This window comes from Notechis scutatus, chromosome 11 (assembly GCF_049901735.1).
Source record: "Notechis scutatus isolate UNSWTSFEM ecotype Mainland chromosome 11, rNotScu1.2, whole genome shotgun sequence".
NCBI classification, from domain to species: domain Eukaryota; kingdom Metazoa; phylum Chordata; class Lepidosauria; order Squamata; family Elapidae; genus Notechis; species Notechis scutatus.
Genome location: NC_142019.1, coordinates 1,973,561 through 2,001,100, shown reverse-complemented (window position 1 = coordinate 2,001,100; position 27,540 = coordinate 1,973,561). Strand labels below are relative to the sequence as shown.

At 44.8% G+C, this 27,540-nt stretch overlaps 2 protein-coding genes across 3 annotated transcripts in view; one reads left to right on the top strand and one right to left on the bottom strand.

Annotated features, from left to right (window-relative positions):
• FAM219B (family with sequence similarity 219 member B) overlaps positions 1-27,540 on the top strand; it is a 186,786-nt gene that overhangs the window by 109,261 nt on the left and 49,985 nt on the right. The window lies entirely within an intron of this gene.
• The window catches only part of CSK (C-terminal Src kinase), a 47,240-nt gene continuing 24,781 nt past the window's right edge, over positions 5,082-27,540 (bottom strand). For both annotated transcript variants that reach the window (XM_087972549.1, XM_087972548.1), the window contains exons 2-13: positions 27,200-27,274; positions 24,179-24,292; positions 19,746-19,858; positions 18,421-18,640; positions 14,045-14,138; positions 13,000-13,065; positions 12,560-12,659; positions 11,057-11,147; positions 9,576-9,649; positions 9,216-9,411; positions 8,279-8,365; positions 5,082-6,551 (exon numbers count right to left, since the gene is read on the bottom strand). In XM_087972549.1, the coding sequence (XP_087828675.1) occupies positions 6,369-6,551; positions 8,279-8,365; positions 9,216-9,411; positions 9,576-9,649; positions 11,057-11,147; positions 12,560-12,659; positions 13,000-13,065; positions 14,045-14,138; positions 18,421-18,640; positions 19,746-19,858; positions 24,179-24,292; positions 27,200-27,214 (1,353 nt within the window). In that variant the 5' untranslated portion in view covers positions 27,215-27,274 and the 3' untranslated portion in view covers positions 5,082-6,368. The remainder of the gene's footprint in view (positions 6,552-8,278; positions 8,366-9,215; positions 9,412-9,575; positions 9,650-11,056; positions 11,148-12,559; positions 12,660-12,999; positions 13,066-14,044; positions 14,139-18,420; positions 18,641-19,745; positions 19,859-24,178; positions 24,293-27,199; positions 27,275-27,540) is intronic.

Here is a 27,540-nt window from a genome sequence, read left to right as displayed (position 1 = left end):
GAAGCCAAGAAGCAGAGAGAGAGAGAGAGAGAAAAGAGCTTTTGGTCATTATTTGATTCGCGCTGAATAATTCTCTCCGGTGGAAAGGGAGCTATTTTAATCTGGCGAGAGACATCTTTCAACAGAGGCCAACTGAGGTATAGCTTTAGAAAAAAGGCAGCCGATGCTAGCTGACATCCAGCCTTTCGGTTCTGCCCTTCTCGTTCTGTCAGCCCAACCGCTTCAGTCTGCAGTCCTAAAATTGCTTGCCCTCGAATCGTCTCTTCCAACCAAATTTTAGGACCCGTGGACTGCAATTCCTAGAATTCCCCAGCTCGCATGCTATTCAGCTGTAAGATGTGTGGACTTCAACTCCCAGAATTCCCCAGGCATCATGCTATGAAGGTTTAGCTCCCATAATTCCACAGCCAGGATGCTATGGAACTTTATGATTTGTGGGCCTCTAATGACCAGGTGTGATGACCCAAGGGCATGGCACAAAAGCAACACAGTCAAATAAGCAAGAAAAATCCCGTTAGTACTTCCAATTTTGCCCCCAATGTCCAGATTATCTTCAGCTGGAGAAAAACTCTCCCTTTGACTGTAGAAAATTCAGTCCAAAACAAGGCACACACAAACTGTAACTTAAAATCCAAACAAATCAAACTGAAGTAATTAGCTTGACAGGGCAGGAGAAGGAATTTCAGACTTGAAAGCACAGCAAAATTCACACAGTTGGAAAGACGCCAGGAACCCAGATAAGCCTCGATGATACCAGATAAATTCATGTTTGCTCCCAACAGCTTGCTGCGTGCAGCTTCCTTTTTTTATACACTGTGTTCCCAGCTGCAGCTAATGAAGGGAATCAGGGCCTTTTCCTTCCCCGTAAGCCATGCAACTCACATTGCTCTCTTCTCCGTTCCTCCCTGGGTGCCCTAGGATGAAGAGGGGGTGGGCCTGGTCTTCCTCCAAATTCCCTCTCCCTTGTTCTACCTCTCCCCTGCTCTGCCCAGCTGGACTTTGCCCTTCCCCAGTTTCTTCTACAGCCAACGGAGCCACACTCCCTCTCCCTGTCAGCTGCTCGGCTTCCTCCTCCGAGTCAGATTCCGGCAGGGGCATGACACCAGGTTACTAACTTATCAACTGCAGTGATTCACTTAACTTTGGCAAGTAGGGACAAAATTCACTGAACAAATCTCTCACTTAGCAACAGAAATGTTGGGCTCCGTTGTGGTCATAACTGGAGAACTACCTGTACTGGTCACCTGGAGGAAACCCAGTACACCAATTCTAGGTATTCACTGTGCAGTTTTGACTTTGTCTCTCTATCCCCTTGCCAAGTAAAATTGCAAAAAGCAAAGATTTCACCAGCGGCCTCTTTTTCAACTCCCTGTGGAAGGTTTCAGTCCGTAGGAGCTGTTCATTTGTGACAAAATTGTCTTTCATTTTACTGAACATCAAGAGAGCAAGCCTGAATTTCTCCTCTCTCTCTCTCTTTTTTTTTTTTTAATAAATACACACTATGGGGAACTCAAGTTGATTTAGTTCTGCGTCTTCACCCGATTATGATCTAACTCAGCCGTTGGGGACAAAACAGTTGTAAAGTATATGGTAGTTAATGACAATGCATAAAATATTAGTACTAATAAATAAATAAAGGCATCTCCCTCCTGCTGAGTTCAGTTCCTGGGGAGTTAATAAAAAACATCCATATTGCAGACTATTAATTTCATTTTTTTCTCTCCTGAGGGGCAGGATGTGGAAGGCTGATTTGTGATCTGTTTAATAAGCAACATTCCTGACAGGAGATTTGTCTTATAAAATGATACTTGAGATCCTTTAAAAGGCGCTGTTTTGAAAGGAGAGTGGACCCCCCCCCTCAAATGACCCCCACCCCAAGATGGCCATCACAATTGTGTGATCAAAAGCCCTTTGTACGATGCAAAACATCCACGCTGGTACAAAATGATGTGTCGTAGACTTTGAGAATAACCTTAAAGAACAGGAGGAAGAGAGAGACGCAGCTAGGACAAGTTAAGAGAAAAGAAATTTGAGTCCGGTGCCAGAAATGTAATTTGAGAAAGCATCTCAAGGAACCCTCCCTAATTTCCTGGGAGATAAGAGGAGGGGGGGGGTGTATTCAGCCTTGCAAGATGTTGTTATTGTAACTTGATAACAAAAACAGTAATAGCGTTTTAACTTTTTGTTTCCTAGTTTGGTCTACCTTGACGTGTTGACAGGATTGTACCTCCTTCGTGTAACTGAAGCGGCCATCTTGATTTTTTTGACCCTCTTCTTTTGACCCTTAACTATTCCAATAAAAGTATTTACAAAGACCCGTTGATGGCCTTCCTAATTTTCCCTTCCATATTATTCTTGAGGAAAAGGGGAGCTTCGGTTCTCAGCTCGACCAAGCTAAATATTGAAACGTTAGGAGCCAATCAACTCAAAAGCCGTTTTTTTGAACCCATAGCATTCCAAAGGCTGATGAAAGCAAATTAATCGCAGCCCTTTTATAAGCAGAGGTACTGGAAAGTGTTTAAGAAATGTGTATTCTTCTCTATTTCACTCTTGCTGATAACCAAGCTCACAAGTTTCTTAAAAAGTTTCAATGTCAATCTTATCAACTTGATCGACGGAACTTCTGTAGGGTTTGAGACAGAAATATTTTCTCCCCTAATACCTGAGACCCTTAACCCTTTGTATCTGGAGAGGAGTGGGCTTAGGTTTGCAGTCTTTTGCAAGGCAGAATTGTTTAGCTTTATAGAATCTGTCCCAAATTCTTATACCAAATCTGATTGCTCTAAAACCATCTCACAGAGGCTTTCTTTCCAACCCCTCTCGATGATGTGTTGGGCACAGAACCAGAAATCATTTCCATCAGGTTGGCTGGGACTTATTTTATGGGAGTTGTAATCCCCACTCAACTGGGAAGACCGGATGAATAAAATTTTCTGCAAAAACCCTGACTGAAAACCAGGGGTCTAGTAATACTCTGAGGGCAGAGCGCCATCTAGTGGCACTAAGATGAATTACAGGTAACTTGGTTCAGTTAATCAAGAAGTTTGATTGCTTCTTTTCCAACGGACAAGATTTTATTTTTTTTAAAAAAAAAAAGCTTTGGGAACTTACATCAGTTGGGAACTTACACCAGAGCTAACGTCTCTCCATACATTTGAAGTTGCTCTTGAAAGCTGGTGCCTTTTTTTACAAAAGTGTCAGTCAGAAGAGAGGCAACCGGACTCCTCCATGGTTTATCCACACAACTCTCTTGCAGGCTGAAGTGCTTGTGTGAAGGGCTTCCTTCCTCTCCCAAGGAGGAAGGCATCTTGGGATTTAGGTTCATGGTGTTTTCTTAGCAACTTTTTTCTTCATCCTCGAATGATATAACCAGGTATTTCTTTCTCTGTTGACTTACCTACCATCTTCCCTGCGCAGTGGTTAGAACACAGTATATTGAAGCCAAACTCTGCCCACTGCCAGCAGTTTGATCCTGACTGGCTCAAGGTGGACTCAGCCTTCCATCCTTCCAAGGTAGCTAAAAGAACCCAAATTGTTGGGAGCAAGATATTGACTCTGTAAACCGCTTAGAAAGGGCTGTAGAGCACTGCAAAAACAGTATATAAGTCTTAAGGGCTGTTGCTATTGCTATCTCAACCCTGCATGGTTTCCAAGAGACAAGAACAAGAGAAAAGGCTGAAAATTCTGCTTTGCGAGCTGAATTCACCCTCTATTTCAGAAGGTTTCTTGACAATTAAAAAGCCCTACCCTGTTGTGGTCTGCCGGCAGCCTGCGGAGACAGCAGCAGAGTCAGAAAGCGGGGAAGAACATGGGCCAGTCCTGGTCTGGAGAGAACTTGGAGGGTCCTGCGTCCGATGCAGAGATGGCGCCAGGGCCATCTGGGAGTTGTGCTGCTGACTCCGGAGTCTCCAGAATCTGACAGCAGCGAGGCAGAGGAGTAAGGGGAGCCTCCTCCCAGTGCGCATGTGCACAGAGCTGCCAGAAGGCAAGAGAAGTTAAGACAAAAGGGGCGACTCGGGAATAAGGCTTGGAAATGATTACCCCTTCCATAAGATATAAAGGAAGCGCAAAGGGACAGGAGCCTTTGCAGGAAGCAACGTTGTTTGCTCTGGTTGGTTTGAAAGCTTCATGGTGAATTTGTGCTCCGCTTGGTTTTGAAAGACTAATCGGTACATTAGTCATTGGCAGCACTTCAAGTAAGATAAAGGTGCGTTCTTATCAGACTTCTCCCAAAGAACTCTGGCAGACGACTATTTATAACAGGTTGAGACTCATTATGGGCTGGGAATGATGATAATTCACAGCTGCTGAACTAAAATAAAAGGGTTTTGGATTTAACGTGTGTTTGTTGGTGTCTCAGGAAGCCTCGGTCAGAACATACCCACTCAAGGAAAGATTTATTATTTTGTTTGAAGGAAAAGAATAACGACTAAGCTAAATACACTATTGAATACAGGCAGTCCTCAACTCATGACTCCAATGGAGCCCAAAATTTCTGTTAAGTGAGACATTTGTTAAGTGAATTTTGCTCCATTTTATGACCTTTCTTGCCTCAGTTGTTAAGTGAATCACTAGAGTTGATAAATTAGTAACCCAGCGGTTAAGTGACTCCAGCTTCCAACCGACTTCGCTTTACAACACTGCGACCGTCATAAATACGTACTCTTGCCAAGCGCCTAAATATATAATTGTTGATTGATGATATGAGTTATTATTTAATACAATTACAATGGAGACCAAGAAATGGATGCACAAAAAAAAAGTGGTAAACCAACCGATACACTGTCTGTAAATTTATGAAGGAGGATGATGTTTTTATGTTTATGTTTTATGTACTTTGTTTGTTGTTAAAATCAATAAAACTTTTTGTTCAAAAAATAAATTTTGATCCTGAGACCATGGGGGAATGTTGCCACGGTTGTGTTAAAAACGGTCACAAGTCCCTTTTCCCAGGGCCGTTGTAACTTTGAGTGAACTGATGTAAGTCGAGGACTACCTACAAAAGCCTCCCTCCCTTTTTTTACAAACCCAATTTTTTTAAAAAAAGTTTAGAGACGAGACCACGAAATTACATCTTCATATGGAGATGTGAGGGTTTTTTTTTCCTTTTCTTTTAATGCAGCTTAATCTCACAGTTGGCAGCATAATATGAGCATAAAGACACAACTGGGAAGGGATTCTGGAGGCAGCATGCAAACACTGTTTGAAGCAAGAACTAAAAGAAACAAAAACAGAACAAAAAACCCCATCCAAACCCCTTTCCTGGGTGGCTCTGCGGTGGTTTTTTTTTTGTGTGTGAGAAGAAACACCGCCTTGGTTTGGTCAAGACCTGATTCAGGTAAGGCAGGGTTTCCCTGGGCACGCAGGTGTTTCTTCTTCTTTTTTTAAAAAAAACACAAAACCAAATCCCATTTTATTCATGACATTAAAAAAATAAGATCTGTAACTTGAGTAAAAAAAAAAAAAACCCAGCCAAACAGCGGATTTCTGGTGCAGTTCGAAACCTATTAATCAACCTCACGATTAAACCTTAATAGTTTTTTTTCTCCTTAAAAAAACAAAACTGAGTATTATTATTTTTTTTAAAAAGGAACAAAAACCAATTCTCTCTTTAAAAAAAAAAAAAAAAGGCCTATTCAGAAAGAAGAGGATACTAGACTGTGAATTCCAGCGCTCGGGAGTCTTTTTGGAGAAAGTTAAAGAAAGTCTCTTTCTTCCCCCCGCCAAGAAAATCGGCACCTTTTAATAGCTGTCCTACCATTTTCCCCCCCATTCTTTTTTTTTTTTTTTTTTGGCATGGTCCGCCCTTCTTAAATTTCCCTACGAAACAAGAACCTGTACATGTTTGGTTCCAGAAGGAGGCTGAAAAAAGGTAGGTGGGAAGAAGGAGGTGGGGATGAATGAAAGGAGGGGAGTCCACGAAGAAGAAAAGAGGGACTCAACAACGCTGGAAAAGAACATGCAACTTAAAATATGAATACGATGGACCCTGGCGACGAGACAGATTTTCGTTTGTTTGTTTTTAAAGGGCAGGAAGGAGAAGTGAACACCTCTGGGTTGGTTCCCACGTGTCCATCTTCAGGTGGGTCCAGCTGAGAGAGGCTCCCTTGGGCGAGGGTGGGGGGGATAGGCTCCCCACCTACCCATCGGGCCCCCGGGGAGCGGTCCAAGGTCCTTAGGTTTCTCTTTAAAGACAGTGTAGAAATTTGGATTCCTGGAAAACAAAAACCCAACCACCTGCTTCGCTGGAGGGGGCAGAAGGGGAGAAAGGGGGGGTTTCTTCGCCTGGCCTCGCCCCTGAGGTCTGTGCCCAGGGGAGAGGGCGGGGGAGGGCGTGTCCGAAAGAAGCCCTGCCCTTCCGGTCGGCTTCACAGGTAGAGCTCGCTGGCTTTGATATGCTCTAGCTGTTCCCGTAATTGGTGGAAGGACGGCCGGTGGGCGGCATCCAAAGTCCAGCATTTTTTCATCACCTCGTAGACAATCTGGGGGCAGCCATCCGGAGATTCCATCTTGTACCCCTTTTCCACACGAGGGACCACGTCCTTCAGAGGCTGCAGGGTGGGGAGGGGGGGGGGAGAAAAGAGCGGGGGAGGAAGTAACGCATTTAAGCCCAGCTCTGATTAAAAGGAAAAAAAAAACAACAACCAGAAATAGCGTTGACTTCGACTAGGAAACCACTTCTGAGCTTTGTGCTTGAGGTGGATAAAGGTGAAACTTTTGACTCTTGGGTTTTTACCGATTAGATAAGATTTGTTCTTACAGAAATGGCTAGTTTCTACCAACCTGCTTCCCACGGAGGACCTGTAGACTGCATATGAGCCCAAAAGAGGGCTGTGAAAATATCTACAGACCATGGAAATAAACTGTTTCAACTCCTTCCCTCAAAACGACGCTACAGAGCACTGCACACCAGAACAACTAGACACAAGGACAATTTCCCCCCCAATGCCATCACTCTGCTAAACAAATAATTTCCTCAACACTGTCCAACTATTTACAAAGTCTGCACTACTATTACTGTTAATCTTCTCATCACTCCTTATCGCCCCTCCCACTTATGACTGTATGACTGTAACCTTGTTGCTTGTATCCTAACAATTTATATGGACTGTTTCCTAGTATGATTTGATTGCTTATTGTACCCTGTGACTATCATTAAGTGTTGTACCTGATGACTCTTGACGAATGTATCTTTTATGTACACTTAGAGCATTTGCATTGAAACAAATTCCTTGTGTGTCCAATCCCACTTGGTCAATAAAGAATTCTTTCTTTCTTTCTCTTTCTGTCTGTCTGTCTATCTATCTATCTATCTATCTATCTATCTATCTATCTATCTATCTATCATCTATCTATCATCTATTTTTCTATTACTATGAAACAGGAAAAAGTTGTGGGTAGATCTTAATTCCTTATTCAACTGCACCAAAGGAGTCAGAAGTCAATACCTTTCCCCCACTATTCACTTCCCTTTTTCCTTCCCTAATTTCCCTAATTTCCCCTTGATGTGAGCTTAAATGGACTCCGGGGGATGGTGGAGGACAGGAAGGCCTGGAGGAACATTGTCCATGGGGTCACAATGGGTCGGACATGACTTAATGACTAACAACGTCAACAATTTCCCTAATATTTGCTTTTGTATTCTCTTTGTATGTTATATTATAAACTACTTTGATAGATAGATAGATAGATAGATAGATAGATAGATAGATAGATAGATAGATAGATAGATAGATAAAGATTAGATAGATAGTCAGACAGAGATAGAGATGATAGACAGACACACAGAGATGATAGACAGACAGACAAGACAGAGACATGATATAGATGGACAGACAGACAGACACACAGAGATGATAGATAGAGATGATAGTCAGACATACAGAGATGACAGATAGGTAGACAGACAGACAAGACAGACAGACATGATATAGATGGATAGGCAGACAGATGCACAGAGATGATAGATAGATAAGATAGACAGACACAGAGATGATAGATAGATAAGATAGACAGGCACACAGAGATGATAGATAGATGATAGAGATATAGACAGTATGTGTGTGTGTGTGTGTGTGTGTGTGTGTGTGAGAGAGAGAGAGAGAGAGAGAGAGAGAGACAGCGTAGATCCACAGGTGTAAGGTTCAAGCTGACTACTTCATTGTTTACGGCCTATAATACAGGAATCTCCTGACACTGGCAGCTTTTGTAAAGGAACTATCAGATAAGCCGGGGGTCAGGCGCCAAATACTTTGGAGGCTCTTGAAACTTCACTTACAATTCTCGGATAAGGCACTCGCCCAAAGGAATAGATTTCCCAGAGAAGAATTCCGAAGCTCCATACGTCTGATTTGGTTGAAAATTTCTGCCAAGGTTAGAAGAAGACAGAGAGAGAGAGAGAGAGAGATTGTCAAAAGACCTGGGTCGAGCTGGCCAGATGTTCCACCACCAGAGTACGTCATCCTTTGTAGAGAACCAATTATCAAATCATAGAATCCTAGGGCTGGAACTTCTAGTTGCTTCTACTTCAATCCCCTGCCCGAGGCAGAAGGTCCTATACCATCCTGAACAAACGGTTGTCCAAACTTTTCTTGAAAACCTCCAGTGATGGAGCATCCACCACTCCGGGAGGGAGGATATTCCATCGATTAATCGTTCTCACGGTCAGGTAATTCCTCTTTGGTTCCATGTTGGATCTCCTTCTCAGGAGCTTCCATTGTCCTACCCTCAAATGCTCTGGAGAATAAGTCAATCCAGATTTCCCCGTGGGAGCCCCTCAAGTACTAGAAGACAAGCTGTCCTGTCTCCCCCAATCCTTCTCTTCATCGGGCTAAACATCCCTTGCTCCCTTAGCAGTACATCGTACGATCTAAACCCCAGATCCCTGATCATGTTTGCTTGGTCTTAAAGAGTGTCATGCCGCTGTCCGAATCAGACTCGGAGGAGGAAGCCGAACAGCCGACAGGGAATGAGAGTGTGGCTCCAACCCAAAGAATTATCAAATTGGAATTGGGGATTGTACAGGATTGGGCACTATAAATAGGCAGCCTTAAGACACCGAATTAAGAAATGGGGGTGAACTTGACCAAGCTGCAAGAGGAAAAAGGACTTCAACTTGAAGGAAGAACCAAGCCCTGTGTCCTTGTGGACCTTGTCAAGTCCTACCTGTCTGAGCCAGGAGTTAGTTGTCAACCACTCTGACATGCCTCACTTACCTTTTCTCTAAGTGCTTCTGGTGCTGTCCATTTCACCGGGAGCTTGCCGGTGTCTTGGGTGGACGAAGCTTCCTTGGTCAACCCAAAGTCACTGACTTTAGCAATATTGTCCTCCGAGACCAACACATTCCTCGCCGCCAAGTCCCGGTGAACAAAGTTGTTGGCTTCCAAGTACGCCATGGCTTCGCAGACGTCTCTACGGGCGAGCGAGGAGCGAAGTTCAAGAAAAGGGGGGGCTACACCACCACGCCACCAAGAAACCGCCACACCTCTCCACCATGAAGCTTCAACCACCACCCCCTTTTTTTTTTTGCTACAAACACTGAGCATTTTCTTCGCAAAAAAAAGCAACATACTTACAAAGAAAACTTCAGCAAACACTCGCCCCCCAACACAGATCTTCCACGGGAACGAAGATAGTCGACTAAACTTCCCTGCCAGGAGATTTGAGAGAAAGGATTAAGATGGCCAAGAAGTGATAAGAGAGCCAGTCTGAAACCCAAGGGAATTTCATCTTCAATAAACTGACGTTGAAAGGGGTTTCCCCCCAGTTCTTAACAAGGTTGGAGACAACACAAGACTTTTTTTAGTCTTCTGAATTTTTTAAACTTTGACTTTCTCTTTAAACATGTAAAGGCTAACCTTGTTCTTCATTCGATTTTAAACTATGCTTTTAGCCATGCACTCCAAGTGTTTTATTATGTTGTTGCAAATTGCCCAGAGTCACCCCTAGGTGGGTATGGGCGGTGTAGAAATGTAATAAAGAAATAAATACCCTGTCTGAAAATATCCTCCAAAAGGCAGATCAAGAACACCTTCAAATCCCATGAAATTCTGAAATCAAACTCGTCCCAAGATATGTACCCCTGATATATTAGCAATATTGATAAAAAGGGAATGGCTGAACAAGGCAAGAGTGCAATTAGTTGCACCCCTAAGTAGATGACACTCTCCTCTTTGTGTAGGAAGCAGAAACACACACACACACACACACACCCATGTAGGAAAGCAAGGGGGGAAAACCAATACATTTTCAAAACTGCAGCTTACGCCAGCAGTAAATAGCATTTCACTCTGGAAATTTACTGATAGGGGAGGTACAAGGAGATGAATGGGAGAGGGAGAGAGGAAGGAAGGAAGGAAGGAAGGAAGGAAGGAAGGAAGGAAGGAAGGAAGGAAGGAAGGAAGGAAGGAAGGAAGGAAGGAAGGAAGGAAGGAAGGAAGGAAGGAAGGAAGGAAGGAAGGAAGGAAGGAAGGAAGGAAGGAAGGAAGGAAGATAGATAGTTAACCCTAAGGGTTGCTTGGAAGTGTTATCAGAAACGAAATAATTCTAGTAGAAATAATGCTGATTGCAACAGGGTATGTAGGAAAGGGAAGTTGAAGTAACTCCAACTTCTGCTCCAATTCTGGGAAACAGACAAGATGAAAAGAAGAAGGATGCTAAATCACCCTTTCTTCTCCATTTCTGGGGTCAAAAGAATTTGATTCCAAAGACCTTAAAGGCTGAATGTGAATCAACACGAAGACTTGAAAAGTCAAGATGTTGGAAACAATGTAAGGAAAGAGAAGAGGATGACCAATAGCAAGATGAATGGTGATGAGAGCACTACTTGAAGACCTGATGGACCAGTTTAGTCCTGGAGAAAAATCTTTCTGTTGACTAAGAGTCAACATTGACTTGATGACCCATAATCAATGAACCAATCAAAGATCATCAGAAAGCAGAAGCCAAATTTAAGGAGGCGTCCTCCTTCTCCACAGGTAAGTCTCCCATTGCTATGTTCTTCATCAACGTCCAACTTCCAGACCAACCGTCCTTGGAAAGCACAGCAAGGTCTTACCTTTGCCATAAATTCTGTGACAATGTAGAGGCCCCCTTTCTCCTCCACGATCACCCCCAACATCTGGACCAAATTGCTATGCCGAAGCTGCCTGCAATAAGATGGACCAAATGGAAAGAAGATCAAAGAGGCATCAACCAGCGTTTTCCATGATAAGTGAAGGCCTTCAGGCAAGGGACACCACACCTACCACAAGCCTCAAAGGAAGACCCTACTTTCGCACAACGTAGTTATGGAGTCCCACCTTCCCCTTGTTTGACATGCCTTAAAGAGTTCGTGTCCCAAATGTTTGGAGGGTTATTTCTCTTAACTTCCCTTGGCGTGTAAGAGCAGTTCCCAAAAACCTCCACGGCAGAGGTGGATATGCAGCAGGTTCTGACCAGTTCTGGAGAACCGGTAGCGGAAATTTTGAGTCGTTTGGAGATCCGGCAAATCCCACCTCTGACTGGCCCCGCCAACCCCATCTATTCTCCGCCTCCCATTGAGTCCCAGCTGATTGGCTAGGTCTTCTTTGGTTGCCCTGTACAGGAGAACAGAGCTGGAAAGCAGGTTCTTTTGTTGCCCTGCACAGGAGAAAGGAGCTGGAAAGCAGGCTAGTGGGGTGGGGAGGGAATGGAGATTTTACAGTATCTGTTGTGGTTAGCTGGCAGCAGGTGCGGACAGTGGAGGAGAGTGAGGACTCAGATGAGCGGTCAGGACCACTAGGGAGTGGACTGCTGCCTTCAGAGATTGTGGGGGGCTGGCAGCAGCGATGAGGAGGTTCCCGAGGAGCCTGTGCCAAGTGCGCACGCACACAGGGTTGCTCGCAGGACAGAGCAGTTACAGCAGCACAGGCGACTCGGGAGTAAGGCTGCAAGATGATGGCCCCTCCCTCAAGAGGATAAAAGCCAGGTTTGAAGAAGCGTTCTTTGCAGAAGGCAAAGACGTTCTGAAACTCAGCCTCGTGGACATTATAGTTAGTATTTGAAAAACTCTTGTAAACTATTTCTTATCTGTGAGTTTTTAGCAGCCTTGACAAACAACTTGGCAAGGCTCTTTCTTGTCGGAGAAAATGAGTTGGAAGTAGCCTTTTATCTGTGAAGAAACAGAATTTGTGGATTAAACCTTAAAAGGTGGGGGCTGCTGCCTTTGTCTGGTGTTGGCTCTCTTGGAACCAGGTTGGGTCAGAACAGTATCTTTCCCCTGCCATGCCCATCAAGCCACTGCCACAGAACTGATAGTAAAAAAATTTGAATCCCACCACTGCTCCACAGTTTTAGTTTTATATGGGAATCTAGGAGAAGCAAGACTTTTTGAGTAGTGGTCCTAACATCTCTTCTATGGACTCTTGAGCTTGACAATTTGGGAGCAAGTAAATCTATTCTCCACCGTTTTCAAAGCCAAAGCTTTTGGGAGAAGCTGGGTCAACGCAGCCTGATCTCCAGGCACAGCTTCATTCTCCGCCATCTTTCTCGGCAACCAGATGTTAATCCAGATCAAGGAGTTAAGGAGGCAGGGACTCACGTCATCACTGAAGCTTCGGCTAAGAAGGCTTGTGCGGTGGCGTCATTTTTGATGCATTTCACGGCCACCTTGTTTCCGTGGTAATCACCCAGCATCACATCTGCAAAAGAGAGCAGGCGTCTGAAGGAAGCGGGTCACAAACAGACCAACTCAAGGTCCTTTTTTTTCCAGAGCAGGAAAAACATCTGTCCCAACCACATCCTAGCTTGAAAAGTTTAAACCAAAGGACGCCGATCAAGTTCGCGCGTAACCAAGCGGCCTTCCCTTCTCTCCATTCATCTCTCTTGGCAAGGAAGAACACAGGTGGTAGAATTTAAGGCAGTGCTTCCCAAACTTTTCCCTTCGGGACCCAAAAACCACTTATCCAGAAGTTAAGAGGTCCTTCAAAACTGAAGCCTCGCCGTGAGAAACTGAGAGGAAAGTTTCTGGGTGTGACTCACCTCCAAACTCTCCCTTCCCAATAGTCTGTAGCAGCTTCAAGTCTTTCATATTGAGGGACCATCCGCCTGGAAGGAGAAGCAGAAGGTGAAGGTGGAGGAGGGGGAGGGGAAGGACACGGGGAAGGAGGAGGAAGAGAAGGAAGAGGAAGAAGAGAAAGAAAGAAGAAAAATAATAAGAGGAGCGAAAGAAGAGAAAGAAAGAAAAAAGAAAAATGAGGAGAGGAAGAAGAGAAAGAGGAAAGGAGGAAGGAGGAGGAAGGAAGAAGAGAAAGAAAGAAGAAAAATAATAAGAGGAGTGAAAGAAGAGAAAGAAAGAAGAAAAATAAGAAGAGGAGGAGGAGAGGAAGAAGAGAAAGAGGAAAGGAAGAAGAGGAGGAGGAAGAGGAGGAGGAGAGGAAGAAGAGAAAGAAGAAAAATAATAAGAGGAGATAAAGAAGAGAAAGAAAGAAAAAGAAAAATGAGGAGAGGAAGAAGAGGAAAGGAGGAAGAAGAGGAGGAAGAGGAGGAGAGGAAGAAGAGAAAGAAGAAAAATAATAAGAGGAGAGGAAGAAGAGAAAGAAAGAAAGAAAATAATAAGAGGAGGAGACAAAGAAGAGAAAGAAAGAAAAAAGAAAAATAAGGAGAGGAAGAAGAGAAAGAGGAAAGGAGGAAGAGGAGGAGGAAGAGGAGGAGGAGAGGAAGAAGAGAAAGAAAAAGAAAGAAAAAGAAAAATAAGAAGAGAAGAGGAAGAAGGGGGAGAGGAAAGGAGGAAGACAGAAGAAAATAATAAGAGGAGAGGAAGAGAAAGAAAGAAAAAATAAAAAGAAGAGGAGGAGAGAAAGAGGAGGAAGAGGAACAAAAAAGAAAAATAATCATAGGAGGAGAGGAAAGGAAGAAGAGGAGGAGGAGGAGGAGGAGAAAAAAAAGGAACTACAAAAAAAGGAGAAGGAGAAAAGGAGGAGGAAGAGAGAAAGAAAAAGAAGCAGGGGAAGGAGAAGGAGGGGAGAGGAAGATAAAGAGCCCCCGCCAGCCGAGCAGCCCACTCCGCTTCCGTGGGGGCACTTACTCCGCGAGAATTCGTCTTGCGCTGCCACGGTGCCCTCCATGACCTTCGGCTTCATGAGGCGAGTGCAGAGCCCATCCGCGTCCGAGGTGTAGTGCTGCCAAAGAGGGGAACGTTTATGGATTATGGATTATGCTGAAGAACCAGTTGGCTGAACATGTGTGTGGGACTACCTGCTTTGGGACCAGAGGATTTTGGTCATAGGCTTCCCTTCGATCTTGACTACCATAAAATGACCGGCTCCCAGGGACGGAATATGGTACGCGCGTGGATATTATACGCCAATAAATAAGTCATAGGTAGAAGATGGGCGGATGCTATCAATGCCACTGCTGTGGTGGCCTTTTAGAATAAAATAGAATGGAATAGACTACCAGAGTTGGGAGGGACCTTGGAGGTCATCTAATCCAGGGGCGCCAACCTTTTGGACCTCAGGGACCCCCAAACTCATCATTTTAAATCCCGCGGACCAGAGACCCTGGGAAAATCCCCCAAAAAAGTCTGCAGGAAAATCCCCCACCCCGTTTTCCTACCGATCGATCGTTCTTTATTTGGGAACACAGGATATCGTCTCCAGCGCCGTTCTCAGGGGGGGGAGAGAGAGAGACTTTTGGCTTCATGCAAGGAAAGCAGTAGAAGTCTTTCTTTCTCTCCCCAAACTCTGCCAGAAATGAGTCTTTGCCGGCGAATCCTCTTGGAGCAAGGAGGCCTTGCAGGGCCCCAAAGACTCATTTCTGGCAGAGTTTGGGGGAGAGAAAGAACGACTTCTGCGGCATCTGCTGCTTTCCTTGCATGAAGTCAAAAGTCTTTCTCTCTCTCTCTCAAAAGACTTTGGCTGCTTTCCTTACGTGCAGCCAAAAGCAGAAGAAGTAAGAAGCGGAAAGAAGCAGCCCGGTGGCCAGGCCAGGCACGTGGGGTTAGTGGGGCAAGTCCCCCCTGCCCTTTCCCCCCACCCCTCACTACCTCGTGTTGTTCGCCATGCAAGTGACACAAACCTTGTGTTCCCGTGGGCCTTGTGTTCCTGTGCAGCCTGGATTAATTGCTTTGGGGGATGTTTTGGGAGTGACATTTCTCTGCAGACCACTAAAATTTTCTTGTGGATCACCAGTGGTTCCTGGCCCACCAGTTGGCAACCACTGGACTAGTCCAATCCCCTGATCAAGCAGGAAACACCTTGACCATTTCGGACCAATGGCTGCCCAGTCTCTTCTTTAAAACCTCCAGTGTTGAAGCACCAACAATTTCTGGAGGGAAGTTATTCCACTGATTAATTGATTTGGGAATTAGAGACTACCAGAGTTGGAAGGGACCTTGGAGGTCTTCTAGTCCAACCCCCTGATCAGGCAGGAAATCTTAATTACCATTTCGGACAGATGGTGGTCCAATCTCTTCTTCAAAACTTCCAGAGATAATTAAGAAGATATTAGACTGTGCAGAAATGGACAGGCTGACATTGAAAATCAAACAGAAAGAAGACACAGAATATTATCAAACTTGGAACTTATTCTACCAGTGGCTGGGAAAAAAAGGGGGTGGAGAATAAGAATGGCATTTGTATTGTAAAGCAAACGAAATACCCAGACAACATGATGTTTATTCAGCACAAGGGAATGTAATGAACAGAAAATCAATAAAATTTATAAAATAAAAATAAAAAAACTTCCAGTGTTGGAGCACCCACAACTCCTGGAAGCAAATGGTACTCGGTAGTATCTTATGGTACAAGTGTTGTATCTTATGATTCTTGATGAATGTATTTTCTTTTTTCTTTATGTAGACCAAGAATTTATACACCAAAGACAAATTCCTTGTTCATCCAACCACATTTGGCCAGTAAAGAATTCTATTCTATTCTATTCTATTCTATTCTATTCTATTCTATTCTATTCTATTCTATTCTATTCTATTCTATTCCATTCCATTCCATTCACTTATTTTCTATATTCTATTCTATTCTCTTATTTTCTATTCTATTATGTTCTTTCTCATTCTATTCTATTTTTTTCTCATTCTATTCTATTCTATTCTTTCTCATTCTATTCTATTCTTTCTCATTCCATTCTATTCTTTCTCACTCCATTCTACTCTGTTCGTTCTCTTTTTTTTAAAACTCTTTATTGAAATTCAAATATTAAAAAGTTTACAAAAATTTCTATAATAGAAGATGTGTCAGTACCTTTCAACATTGTTTTCTTGACAGTACAATAAATGCAATACACACAATGAATACTTGACAATTATTCACAGTATTAGTAATACTAATTCACAGTGACTCTATTCTGTTCTTTCTCATTCTATGCTATTCTATGCTATTCTATGCTATTCTATGCTATTCTATGCTATGCTATGCTATGCTATGCTATGCTATGCTATTTTAAAAAGGACACACGCCCACACAAACCCAAGCACGTACCCACGTTCCACTCAGGATGAAACTGCTTCTGGCCACCCCTGCTCCCTCTAAGGGCCCTAATTCGTGCATTTGCTATGCCCCCTTTGGAAGAAAGTTGGGCCCAGGCTGCAGGGCATCTTCCAGGCTGCCAAGTCCCCATAAGTCCCAACGACCCCGCGGCCCCACCAGGGGGCAGTAGGATGCCGGGCAAGGCTGCCCCACCAGGTTCTGCTTGGAGGCTAAGGAACTTCCTCGCCCAACGTTTTACAAGCATTAACCCCACCCTCCCACCCACCCACCCACCCACTCAAGGGAATTAACTGCTTGGTTGTCTGTCACCACCGAGAGACGCTTCCGCCAGGCGCTGCCCCAGCACAGCAGAGCCGCAGCTCCACGCTGCCACGGCTGCCGCTTTTGCAAGAAAGCACTTTTGGTATCGCTCAGACGTGTCTTCCTGTCTCTTGCAGGGATGTGAGAGGCAGGAAACGCACAGCACGCTTAAAAGCTGCCCTTGCTGTGACCGCATTGGGTGGGGGGTCAGGCCACCAGGTTCAGGTGGGTGGGTGGGTTTCGAAGCTGGCACACTAGCTCATTCGACTTTTCTTTTCTTTTTTCCCCCCCAACCGAGGGGTGACATGATAGCAGTCTTCCAATATCTCAGGGGCTGCCCCAAAGAAGGGGGGAGTCCAGCTATTCTCCAAAGCACCTGAAGGCAGGACAAGAAGCAACGGGTGGAAACGAACCAAGGAGAGAAGCCATTTAGAGAAATTGAAGGAGAAGTTTCTTGACCGTGAGAACAATTCATCCATGGAAACGGCTTGCGCCTTTGGGAGTTGTGGAAGCATTGGAGGGTTTTAAGAAGAGATTGGACAACCAGTGTAGAATTTCTTGCTTGACCAGGAGCGTTGACCAAGAAGATCTCCATGGTCCCTTCCAGCTCTATTACGCTGCTATTCTATTCTCCAAAGCAGTGGTCACCAACCGGTGGGCCGGGGACCACTGGCGGGCCGTGAGAAAATGTTGTGGTCCGCAGAGAAATGTCTCCCCCCTCCAAAAGCCATTCATCCAGGCTGCACAGGAACACAAGGCTGCGCCACCCACATGGCCCGTGGGAACACAAGGCTTGTGTCGCTTGCATTGTGAACCACACGACGTCGTGAGGGGAAGGGGAGAAAGGGCAGAGGGGGGGGGAACTTGCCCCATTCGCCCCACGTGTCTGGCCTGGCCACCGGGCTGCTTCTTTCCGCTTCTTTCTTTCTTCTGCTTTTGGCTGCACGCAAGGAAAGCAGCCGAAGTCTTTCTTTCTCTCCCCCAAACTCCGCCAGAAATGAGTCTTTGGGGCCCTGCAAGGCATCCTTGCTCCAAGAGGCTCACAAAGACTCATTTTTGGCAGAGTTTGGGGGAGAGAAAGAAAGACTTCTGCGGCTTCTGCTGCTTTCCTTGCATGCAGTCAAAAGTCTTTCTCTCTCTCTCTCTCTCCCCCTGAGAACGGAGCTGGAGAGGGTATCCTGCAATCCCAAATAAAGAACGATCAATCGGTAGGGAAAACGAGGTGGGGGATTTTCCTGCAGGCTTTTTTGGGGATTTTCCCAGGGTCTCTGGTCTGCGGGATTTAAAATGATGAGTTTGGTGGTCCCTGAGGTCCAAAAGGTCGGCCACTCCTGAACCACAGTCCCTGAAGGCAGAACAAGCAGCCATGGATGGAAACTAATCAAGGAGAGAAGCAATGTAGAACTAAGGAGAAATTTCCTGACAGTTAAAAAACAATGAACCAGTGGAACAACTTGCCTCCAGAAGTTGCAAATGCTCCAACACTGGAAGTTTTTAAGAAGAGGTTGGATAACCATTTGGTCTGAAATGGTATAGGGTTTCCTGCTTTGAGCAGGGGTTGGGCTAGAAGACCTCCAAGGTCCCTTCCAACTCTTGTTATTCGGAGACCCAAGGGAGGCACCCCGGGTTCCCCCTGCCAACCTTGGCCCAGCCTCACCTCCACGAGTTGCATGAGGTTTTCGAAGTAGACCTCTTCGTCGATGCTCAGCTTGCTGGAGGAGTAGATGATGCGGTAATGCTCCACCTTGCCTTCACAGCTGACGCAGAGGGTGTAGTCGCCCGGGTAGTTGGTGCTCTCGCGCACAAGGAACAGGCCCGTCTCCGGAGGGTAGAGCAGCCGCTCCGCTTGCTCCCGCGTGATCTTCCCGTGAAACCAGCTGCAGGAGGGGGAAAAAGAGACCAAGAGGACAGTCAGAAGGTCCCAGCGCTGGCCTCAACGAGGGCTAGAAACTTATTTCTTCTTCACAGAAGTTCCACCTCCGTGGCAGAGACTGGCAGAACAAATCCATGTTTTCTCTCTATATCGGGGGGTGAGCAAAAAACGAGTCAAAATAAAAGCCGTACGTGTCTAGCTTGCACGGTGGACGTTTATTTGTATTTCACTAGTTCGATATCCATGCTTCGCTACGAAACTATGTGTGGTCGGGCTTAGTTTTGGGGGAGGAAAATAAGGGAGGGGGAATTGTGGCTCTGCCTGTCAGCCTCCATCGGCATTCATCTGGCTAGCATCCTGTCAGTGTGTGAGAGAGTTGAGGGCTGTTTGGAAACTGAAACAGTATTTGCTATGTGAGCCTGGGCGTGGCTTAGCTCAACTGTTCTGTACTCAAGCTACATGGTGCTGTGAAACCAAAACTGAACCTCCTCTCCTCTGCTTGTGTTTTGCATTTGGAAGAGATTTCTTTTCAAGTGGGGAGGGGGAGTAGAACTCCTTAGCATCAGAGCGTGTTAATAATAATAATAATATAGGAAATATGAATGCTCTGATGGTTTTTTTGAAAAATCCTTTCTTAGTGAGCACCTAGAAGCCAAGAGGAACATAAGTGTCAAAATTTAAGTTTGTAGGCTTTATAGTTCTGGAGATTTTGTGATAATGTGTGAGTGGTATTTCGTATATATATGTATATATATATATGTTTTCTTAAGTTTTTGCGGGTACTTACATGTATGGTATTCAGCTTTGTTCGGGTATTTTCCCACGTCATTATAGTTGTGCTTTTAAAACACAATACAGAAGCCTGAGGATGGCAGATGAGATTCTGCCGAAACGTTGCTACAACTTTAAAAGCACAACTACAATGATGTGGGAAAATACCCGAACAAAGCCGAATACCATACATGTAAGTGCCCGCGAAAACTTAAGAAAACACACACGCACGCACACATATATATTTATATATTTATATTTATTTATTTCTCATTTCCAATTGATCTCCTGGATGTGGCCCAGAGGCTGTCAAATGCCCGGTGAGAGGTATTACTTACGGCATGAGGCTGAGCTTGATACCAGTTTTCACCCCTTCGCGCTTCTGAACATAGTTGGCTGGGATAATCCCTTCGCGTCCCACCTTGTTTTTGGCTTTGTACCAGTTGGGGTCCTGGAAGAGGGAAACCATGGTTAGCAAGAACCAGGGTGGATAAAAATCGATGATTTTTAAAAAAATAAAAATATTTAAAAAATGGGATTTTAAAAAAAAATGAAATCAGACTTTTTTTTATTGAAATCCGATTTTTATCTTTATCACATGTATTTTAATAAAATGCTGTTGGAATAAAAATCTATAGTTTCTTCTGTTTAAGATACATTCATAATTTAGTTTGTTCAGCATGAGATGGAGTTTAGTTATGTAGCACGAGGCTGTATATTCGGCAAGATTTACACGTTTGGTAAGCTCATTCAATGAATCCAAGCTGAGATAACACGCATTCACACAACTTCACAGCAGAGATGACAGTTGCTGTTTTAAAAAACTGTGATTTAAGTCGAGTTGATTTAAATCAAGCTTTTTTACTAAGTGATTTAAATTTACTAGGATTTAAATGGACTTGATTTAAATCAAATCCATCCTGGCAAGAACCCCAGACTCTCGGGAGTTTTATGGGATCTCAAGAAAGCCAGAGACTATCAATCTCCCTTCATTTAATATCCCATTTCTCTATGGCCACAATTGTGTTCCCTTCTCATCCTAAAGAGAAAAAGGAAATGTTGTGGGACAACAAAAAAGCATACTGCAAAACTATGATGAGCACATTTTTCAGATGAGCGAAGAAGCCTGGTGAAAAAAAAGCTAGCTTTTCTCTTTTCTCTTCCAAGGATAAAGTCCTTTTCTAAAAAAAATACTCTCCCTGAAGTATTGAAGCAGTTTTTTTCCTCAAGCTTGGCAACTTCTCAAGTTATGTGGACTTCAACTCCCAGCATTCCCCAGTGCATGGTAATGTTCTGACCCAAACCCTTGTCCAATACAACAAACACGAACCAAAGAGAACAGAAACCTTTTAATGAGTCTTACTTTAACTGAGTCTTACTCAGTTAAAAGGCTGCTGTAAACTAATTAACTAATTAACAAAACTGTGTGAGGCTGCCAAGAATAACAGATAAGAAATATTTTACAACACAAGAATCTTCAAATACCAACTTAAGATACTGGAATGTCCACGAGGCTGGAGTTTCAAAACGTTTTTGCTTCCTGCAAAGAACGTCCGATTCACAGCTGGGTTTTTATCCTCTTGAAGGAGGGGCCATTACCTTGCAGCCTTATTCCCGAGTCGCCCGTGCTGTTGTAGCTGCTCTTTCCTGAAAGCAGCCCTGAGCGCACATGCGCACTTGGCACAGGCTCCTCGGGAACCTCCTCATCGCTGCTGCCAGCCCCCCACAATCTCTGAAGGCAGCAGTCCACTCCCTGATGGTCCTGGCCCCTCATCTGAGTCCTCGCTCTCCTCAGCCGCCTGCACCTGCTGCCGGCTAACCACAACAGGTAAACCCAGATACACCGATGAGTATTTTCTCAATCGAGGGCCTCAGAGGTTGCTTAGTTATCCCCAGCAAACAGAGATGATAAAACTGGATTTGACCCAGTAGCTTACATTGAAAAGGAAGGCTAAATAATGTTCATGGTTAATTAAATTGCTTTCCTCTCTCTGGAGGGAGAGAGAGAGAGAGAGAGAGAGGCCACTGAGGGACACTTTTCAACTTGGCTTTGGCTTCTACGATGTCCCCAGCCAAGGATCTTCTAGACGATGTGTCTTCTGGCCCAACCCAGCCCTCCCTCCACAAGACATTCCGGGGTACACACCTTTCTCCCAGCTTTCTCTACAAGACAGACATCCACGCAACATTCGTGGCAACCCCTGTGCAATTGATCAAGAGGCAAAAACAGGAGCCAGGATTATCACCTGGGACAATCTCTAGATGTTTAATTTCCCAGCCGCGCCAGATGCCGGAAGCCCCATCCAGAAAGATTTGCAAGGGTAGCTAAAGGTTAAGAGCATCCTACTTTTCCTCCGCGATGAACTCAATAAGGCGACTCATTAAAAGCTATGAATACATTAGTCTTGGGCAAAAATCTGATTTGGGATGCATCTGGCCAGCTAGCTTGTCTTTCCTTAATATCTCCTGTCGCCATCGCCATTTTAATTGTAATGCATAAAGAGGAAAGCTGGCTGGGAAGATGCCACAGGAGGAGGTGATGCAAGCATTTTAATTATATATATATATATTCACAGACGAACACATTACAGAAGCCTGATGATGGCAGATGAGATTCTGCTGAAACGTTGCTACAACTTTAAAAGCACAACTATAATGACGTGGGAAAATACCCGAACAAAGCTGAATGCCATACATGTAAGTACCCGCGAAAACTTAAGAATATATATATATATATATATATATATATATATATATATATATATATATATATATATATATACACACACACACACACATATACATACATACATACATACATATATATACACATACATACATACATATATATACACATACATACATACATACATACATACATATACACACAGAGGGGGGGAGAGAAAGAGAGAGGAGAGAGAGAAAGAGAGGAGAGAAGGAGAGAGGAGAGAAGGAGAGAGGAGAGAGAAAAGAGGAGAGGAGAGAAAGAGATGAGAGAAGGAGAGAGGAGAGAGAGAAAAAGAGAGGAGAGAAAGAGAAAAAGATAGGAGAGAGAGAAGAGGAGAGAAAGAGAGGAGAGAGAGGAGAGGAGAGAAAGAGAGAGGAGAGAGAGAAAGAGATGAGAGGAGAGAGGAGAGAGAGAAAAGAGAGGAGAGAGAGAAAAAGATAGGAGAGAGAGAAGAGGAGAGAAAGAGAGAGAGAGGAGAGAGAGAAAGAGATGAGAGAAGGAGAGAGAAGAGAGAGAAAAAGAGAGGAGAGAAAGAGAGAGGAGAGAAAGAGAGAGGAGAGAGAAATAGATGAGAGAAGGAGAGAGAAGAGAGAGAAAAAGAGAGGAGAGAGAGAAGAGGAGAGAAAGAGAGAGGAGAGAGAGAGAGAGAAAGAGAGAGGAGAGAGAGAAAGAGATGAGAGAAGGAGAGAGGAGAGAGAGAAAAAGAGAGGAGAGAAAGAGAGAGGAGAGAAAAAGAGAGAGAGAGAAAGAGAGAGGAGAGAAAGAGAGAGGAGAGAGAGAAAGAGATGAGAGAAGGAGAGAGGAGAGAGAGAAAAAGAGAGAAGAGAGAGAAGGAGAGAGGAGAGAGAGAAAAAGAGAGGAGAGAGAGAGGAGAGAGAAAGAGAGGAGAGAGAGAGGAGAGAGAAAGAGAGGAGAGAGAGGAGAGGAGAGAAAGAGAGAGGAGAGAGAGAAAGAGATGAGAGGAGAGAGGAGAGAGAGAAAAAGAGAGGAGAGAGAGAAGAGGAGAGAAAGAGAGAGAGAGGAGAGAGAGAAAGAGATGAGAGAAGGAGAGAGAAGAGAGAGAAAAAGAGAGGAGAGAAAGAGAGAGGAGAGAAAGAGAGAGGAGAGAGAAATAGATGAGAGAAGGAGAGAGAAGAGAGAGAAAAGAGAGGAGAGAGAGAAGAGGAGAGAAAGAGAGAGGAGAGAGAGGAGAGAAAGAGAGAGGAGAGAGAGAAAGAGATGAGAGAAGGAGAGAGGAGAGAGAGAGAAAAGAGAGGAGAGAAAGAGAGAGGAGAGAAAAAGAGAGGAGAGAAAGAGAGAGGAGAGAAAGAGAGAGGAGAGAGAGAAAGAGATGAGAGAAGGAGAGAGGAGAGAGAGAAAAAGAGAGAAGAGAGAGAAGGAGAGAGGAGAGAGAGAAAAAGAGAGGAGAGAGAAAGAGGAGAGAGAAAGAGAGAGAGAGAGAGAGAGAAAGAGAGGAGAGAAAGAGAGAGGAGAGAAAGAGAGAGGAGAGAAAGAGAGAGGAGAGAAAGAGAGAGGAGAGAGAGAAAGAGATGAGAGAAGGAGAGAGGAGAGAGAGAAAAGAGAGAAGAGAGAGAAGGAGAGGAGAGAGAGAGAGAAAAAGAGAGGAGAGAAAGAGAGAGGAGAGAGAAAGAGAGGAGAGAAAGAGACAGACAGACAGACTTTGTGGTTGCAAATTGGAGCAAACTGTCCCTTTTAACAGTTTGTTTCAAAGCCAGGATAGCATCAGCCTGATGCTACTACATACATACATGGTGACCTTATCTCATAATGGACACAGTGAAGTTTTTGGCCCAATGACATCCGAAGCCACCTGTGGCCCTTTGGGGGGGACAGGTCCCCAACACTTATCATGGCTCCCCGATGCAAACCCCAAGGCCTCTAGAGCCGGCTCCAACAACAGGAAGCCAGCGAGCAAGCAAGCACCAGTTTGGCATCCGCGGTGCCCTTATGGCACACTCACAGTATCCCCGCCTGTCCGTCGCCGTGGCGAGCGGCAGACGTCCGTAAGGCTGGGCCCGGTGCCGGAAAAAAGAAGAGTGTTACCTTGGTGACCGAGATGATGGTGAGAACGTCTCCTTTGTTGAAGGGGAGATCTTGATCGGCTGTGCCATGAAAATTATATTTGGCGATACATTCTGTGCCGGAAGACCAGACAGCCTTGTAGGAAAGAACAAGGGAGATTGTTAACATTTGGGTGCTGCTTCGTTGCAAACGTCAGGAGGAAGCCTTAAAATGTTGTGTGCCCTCCCCTCAGGGGTTGATGGAGCTGCCAGCAGAGTCAGACAATAACAAGGAGGTTGGGGAGGAACTTGGGCCGGTTCTGGAGGCTGAGGAAGGCTCAGACGAGGGCTCTGCATCGGAGGCAGGGATGGGGCTGTCCTGACCAAAGCTTCCAAACCGTAATTACACATGCACTTATTTTAAAAATGAGACTTATTTTTATTGCAACGCTGGGAATTGTTTTCATTCCTGGTCGGAACTAAGGTCAAACAGTTCCCCGAGATAAGCACCCACCTTTCAGTTCTGTGAAGTGCTGCCAAATGAACTAGAAAAGAAACCAATGAAGTACAAGAAAAACCAACCGAAGTAACCAAGAGCTTCAAGGATGACTCGGAATAGATGGAACGACCTTGCTTCCTGCAAAGGTTTCGTCATCTTGGCCTGACTTTTATCCCTTATGGGAGAGGCAATCATCTCCCAGCCTTACTCCCGAGTCGCCCCTTTTGTCTCAGCTGCTCTCGCCTTCTAGCAGCTCTGCGCACACGTGCACTGGGAACAGGCTCCCCTTGTTCCTCTGCCTCGCTGCTGCCAAACATCGGAGGCTCCAGAGGCAGCACCCCACCCCCAGATGGTCCTGGCCCCATCTCTACATCGGACGCAGGACTCTCATCCAAATCCTCTTCAGACTCCCTGACTGGTCCCCGTTCCGATTCCACGGGCGGCCGCACTGGCTGCCAGCGAACCACAACAGGGACCAGGGCAGGCTGGCAGTCGTCAGCTGCCGTCAGACTCAGACAACAGTGAGGCAGGGGAGTTTCTGGAACCGGTTCCCAGCCTGCACATGTGCAGGGACTACCAGAAGACAAGAACAATTGAGAAAGCAGGGAGTAAGGCCCACACCTCAGAGATGATTGGCCCCTCCCATAAGACGTAATAGAGGAGAGAATGGGACGTGAGCTTTTGCAGGAAGCAATTATTTGGTCTGGTTGGTTCAAGCTTGGAAAAGTTCTGTTGGATTCTGTGTCGAGTTTGGCCTTGCCCTGTGTCTGGCCATGAATTCTCTGGCTGCATTCCAAGTGCAATAACATTCCCCTGAAAGACTGTTTGTGAAGCCTTGTAGGCTGGGAATGAACATAATTCACAGCTGTGGAAATAAAAAGAGGTTTTGCCAGAACTAAAGATTGTGTTTTATGCTTTCTAAGGGAAACCTAGGTCAGAACACACACAAAAAACCTGCATACGAAGGTCTTTCTAGCCAGGAAGTCCTTGACTTACGACTGTTGCTTAGCAACGCATGTCTCCAGAGCTACTTATGATCCGGATTTGAAGTTCTGACACCTGTCTTCTACCCACCCCCACCCCCTCTTGTGGTTACGTGATCGAATTTGGGGTGATTGGCAACCTGACCGCATTTAAGGATTTAAATTTGCATCACTAGACCACAATTCGAGACTTTATTTGCTGCGTTGACTTTGGCAAAACCAGCCATTTGGTATCATGGCTTTTACTTAATGATCGTCACAAAAAAAAAGGCATCAAAACTAGCGTGGTCTTAGGGTGACCTGCTTAACGACCTGCCACGATTTACGGTTGTAGGGTGACCTGCTTAATGACCTGCCACGATCTGTGTATTTTTAACCTGGGGGACTCCAACGTGTCTGGCAAGGAAATCATGTGATATTTCACTGAGCTATAGTTCCTTCCCTTTTTTGCTTTTTTTTTCTTTATTAAAATAGCCCGTCTTCCGTATCATTCTTTAAAAAATAAGAACAGCAGCAATGTAAAAAGCTGTTTTGGACACACAAACACACAGGCATCAATATCAGTTACAAAAATCAGAAAGCACTTATCCGATGGCGGAACGCCATAAAAACACCCCACTAGAAAATCCAGCATCAAAATTTGGGGGGGGGAAATACCTCGACAATTGAGCCCCAAATTTATGCTACTGAGCGAGACATACGTTAAGCGAGTTGCCAACTAAAAAATACTTCTTTGGTCTTTTTAGTTGCCAGCAGAAAGGGAATGGGGGAAAGCAGTGCATTCCCTAAATGCTTCGGATAATCGCCTTGGCAGCCGAAGCTGTTGGCACGCAAGATTATTACTGGAGAGCACGATTGATGACTCTTGGCTATGGATGTGTCCCATTGGAGAATATACATCCAGGGGGTCAAGGGTGAAATGAATGATGCGTCTTAAGAGTCGGCTGCACCCAGGTAACGCCGGCATGGTCACTCCTAATAAATCAATTTTTTTTTATTCTGAGAGATGCGGCTATGATTTGAATGGGGGTGGTTTGTCGGAGCCCTGACACGAGTTTTTCTCCGTTTTACGACTCTTCTGGACCCCGTTGTTAAGCGAAGCACTGTGGTTGTTAAGTCAGTGACACGGTTGTTAGTTAATCGGGCTTCCCCGCTGGCTTTGCTCGTCAGGAGGTCGCAAAAGGGGATCACGTGACCCCAGGAGACTACAACCGTCGTAAATATGAGTCAGCCACCAAGCGCCTGAATTTTGATCGCGTGGCCATGGGGATGCTGCCATGGTGAAAAATGGTCATAAGTCGCTTTTTTTCCAGTGCCGCTGTAACTTCAAAACAGTCACTAAATGAATGGCCACTAAATGGGTAAGCCAAGGACTACCAATATACTATCCAGGTTTCAACCAACCGTCGTCAAATCGGACAGATCCCAGAGAACCTGAGCATCAAATAATTGGGAAATTTAAAAAAAAAATGTCCAGGAAGAATCCTCTCTCTCTCTCTCTCTCTCTCTCTCCACACACCTAAAATTGTGTGAATGTGTAAAACCGTTTTTCCCCCCTCTTTTCTTCCTTCTTGGTCCTTACCTGCATTCCTGACATTTTTTCGGGTGCTTCCGGGGACTGGTTCTCATAAGGACACGTCACTTGGTACCATGAGACCTAAAAGCAAGAAAGATCTTTTCAAGATCACGTTTTGCAAAAAAACGGGCACATACCCTCACCTGTGGTGTACATGCCCAAAAGCCAAAAAATAAAATAAAAATAAAATAAAAAAATGGGGGGCCAAAAATGCATAAGTGGTTGGAAAAAAATGTTTAAAGCAGCCTATAGATTTTAAGCCAGAACTATTTTTTTTTTGTTAGGCATAACACCAGAAAAATATGATAAAGGAGACGTACGTTTGATATTGCATGTTTTAACAGCGG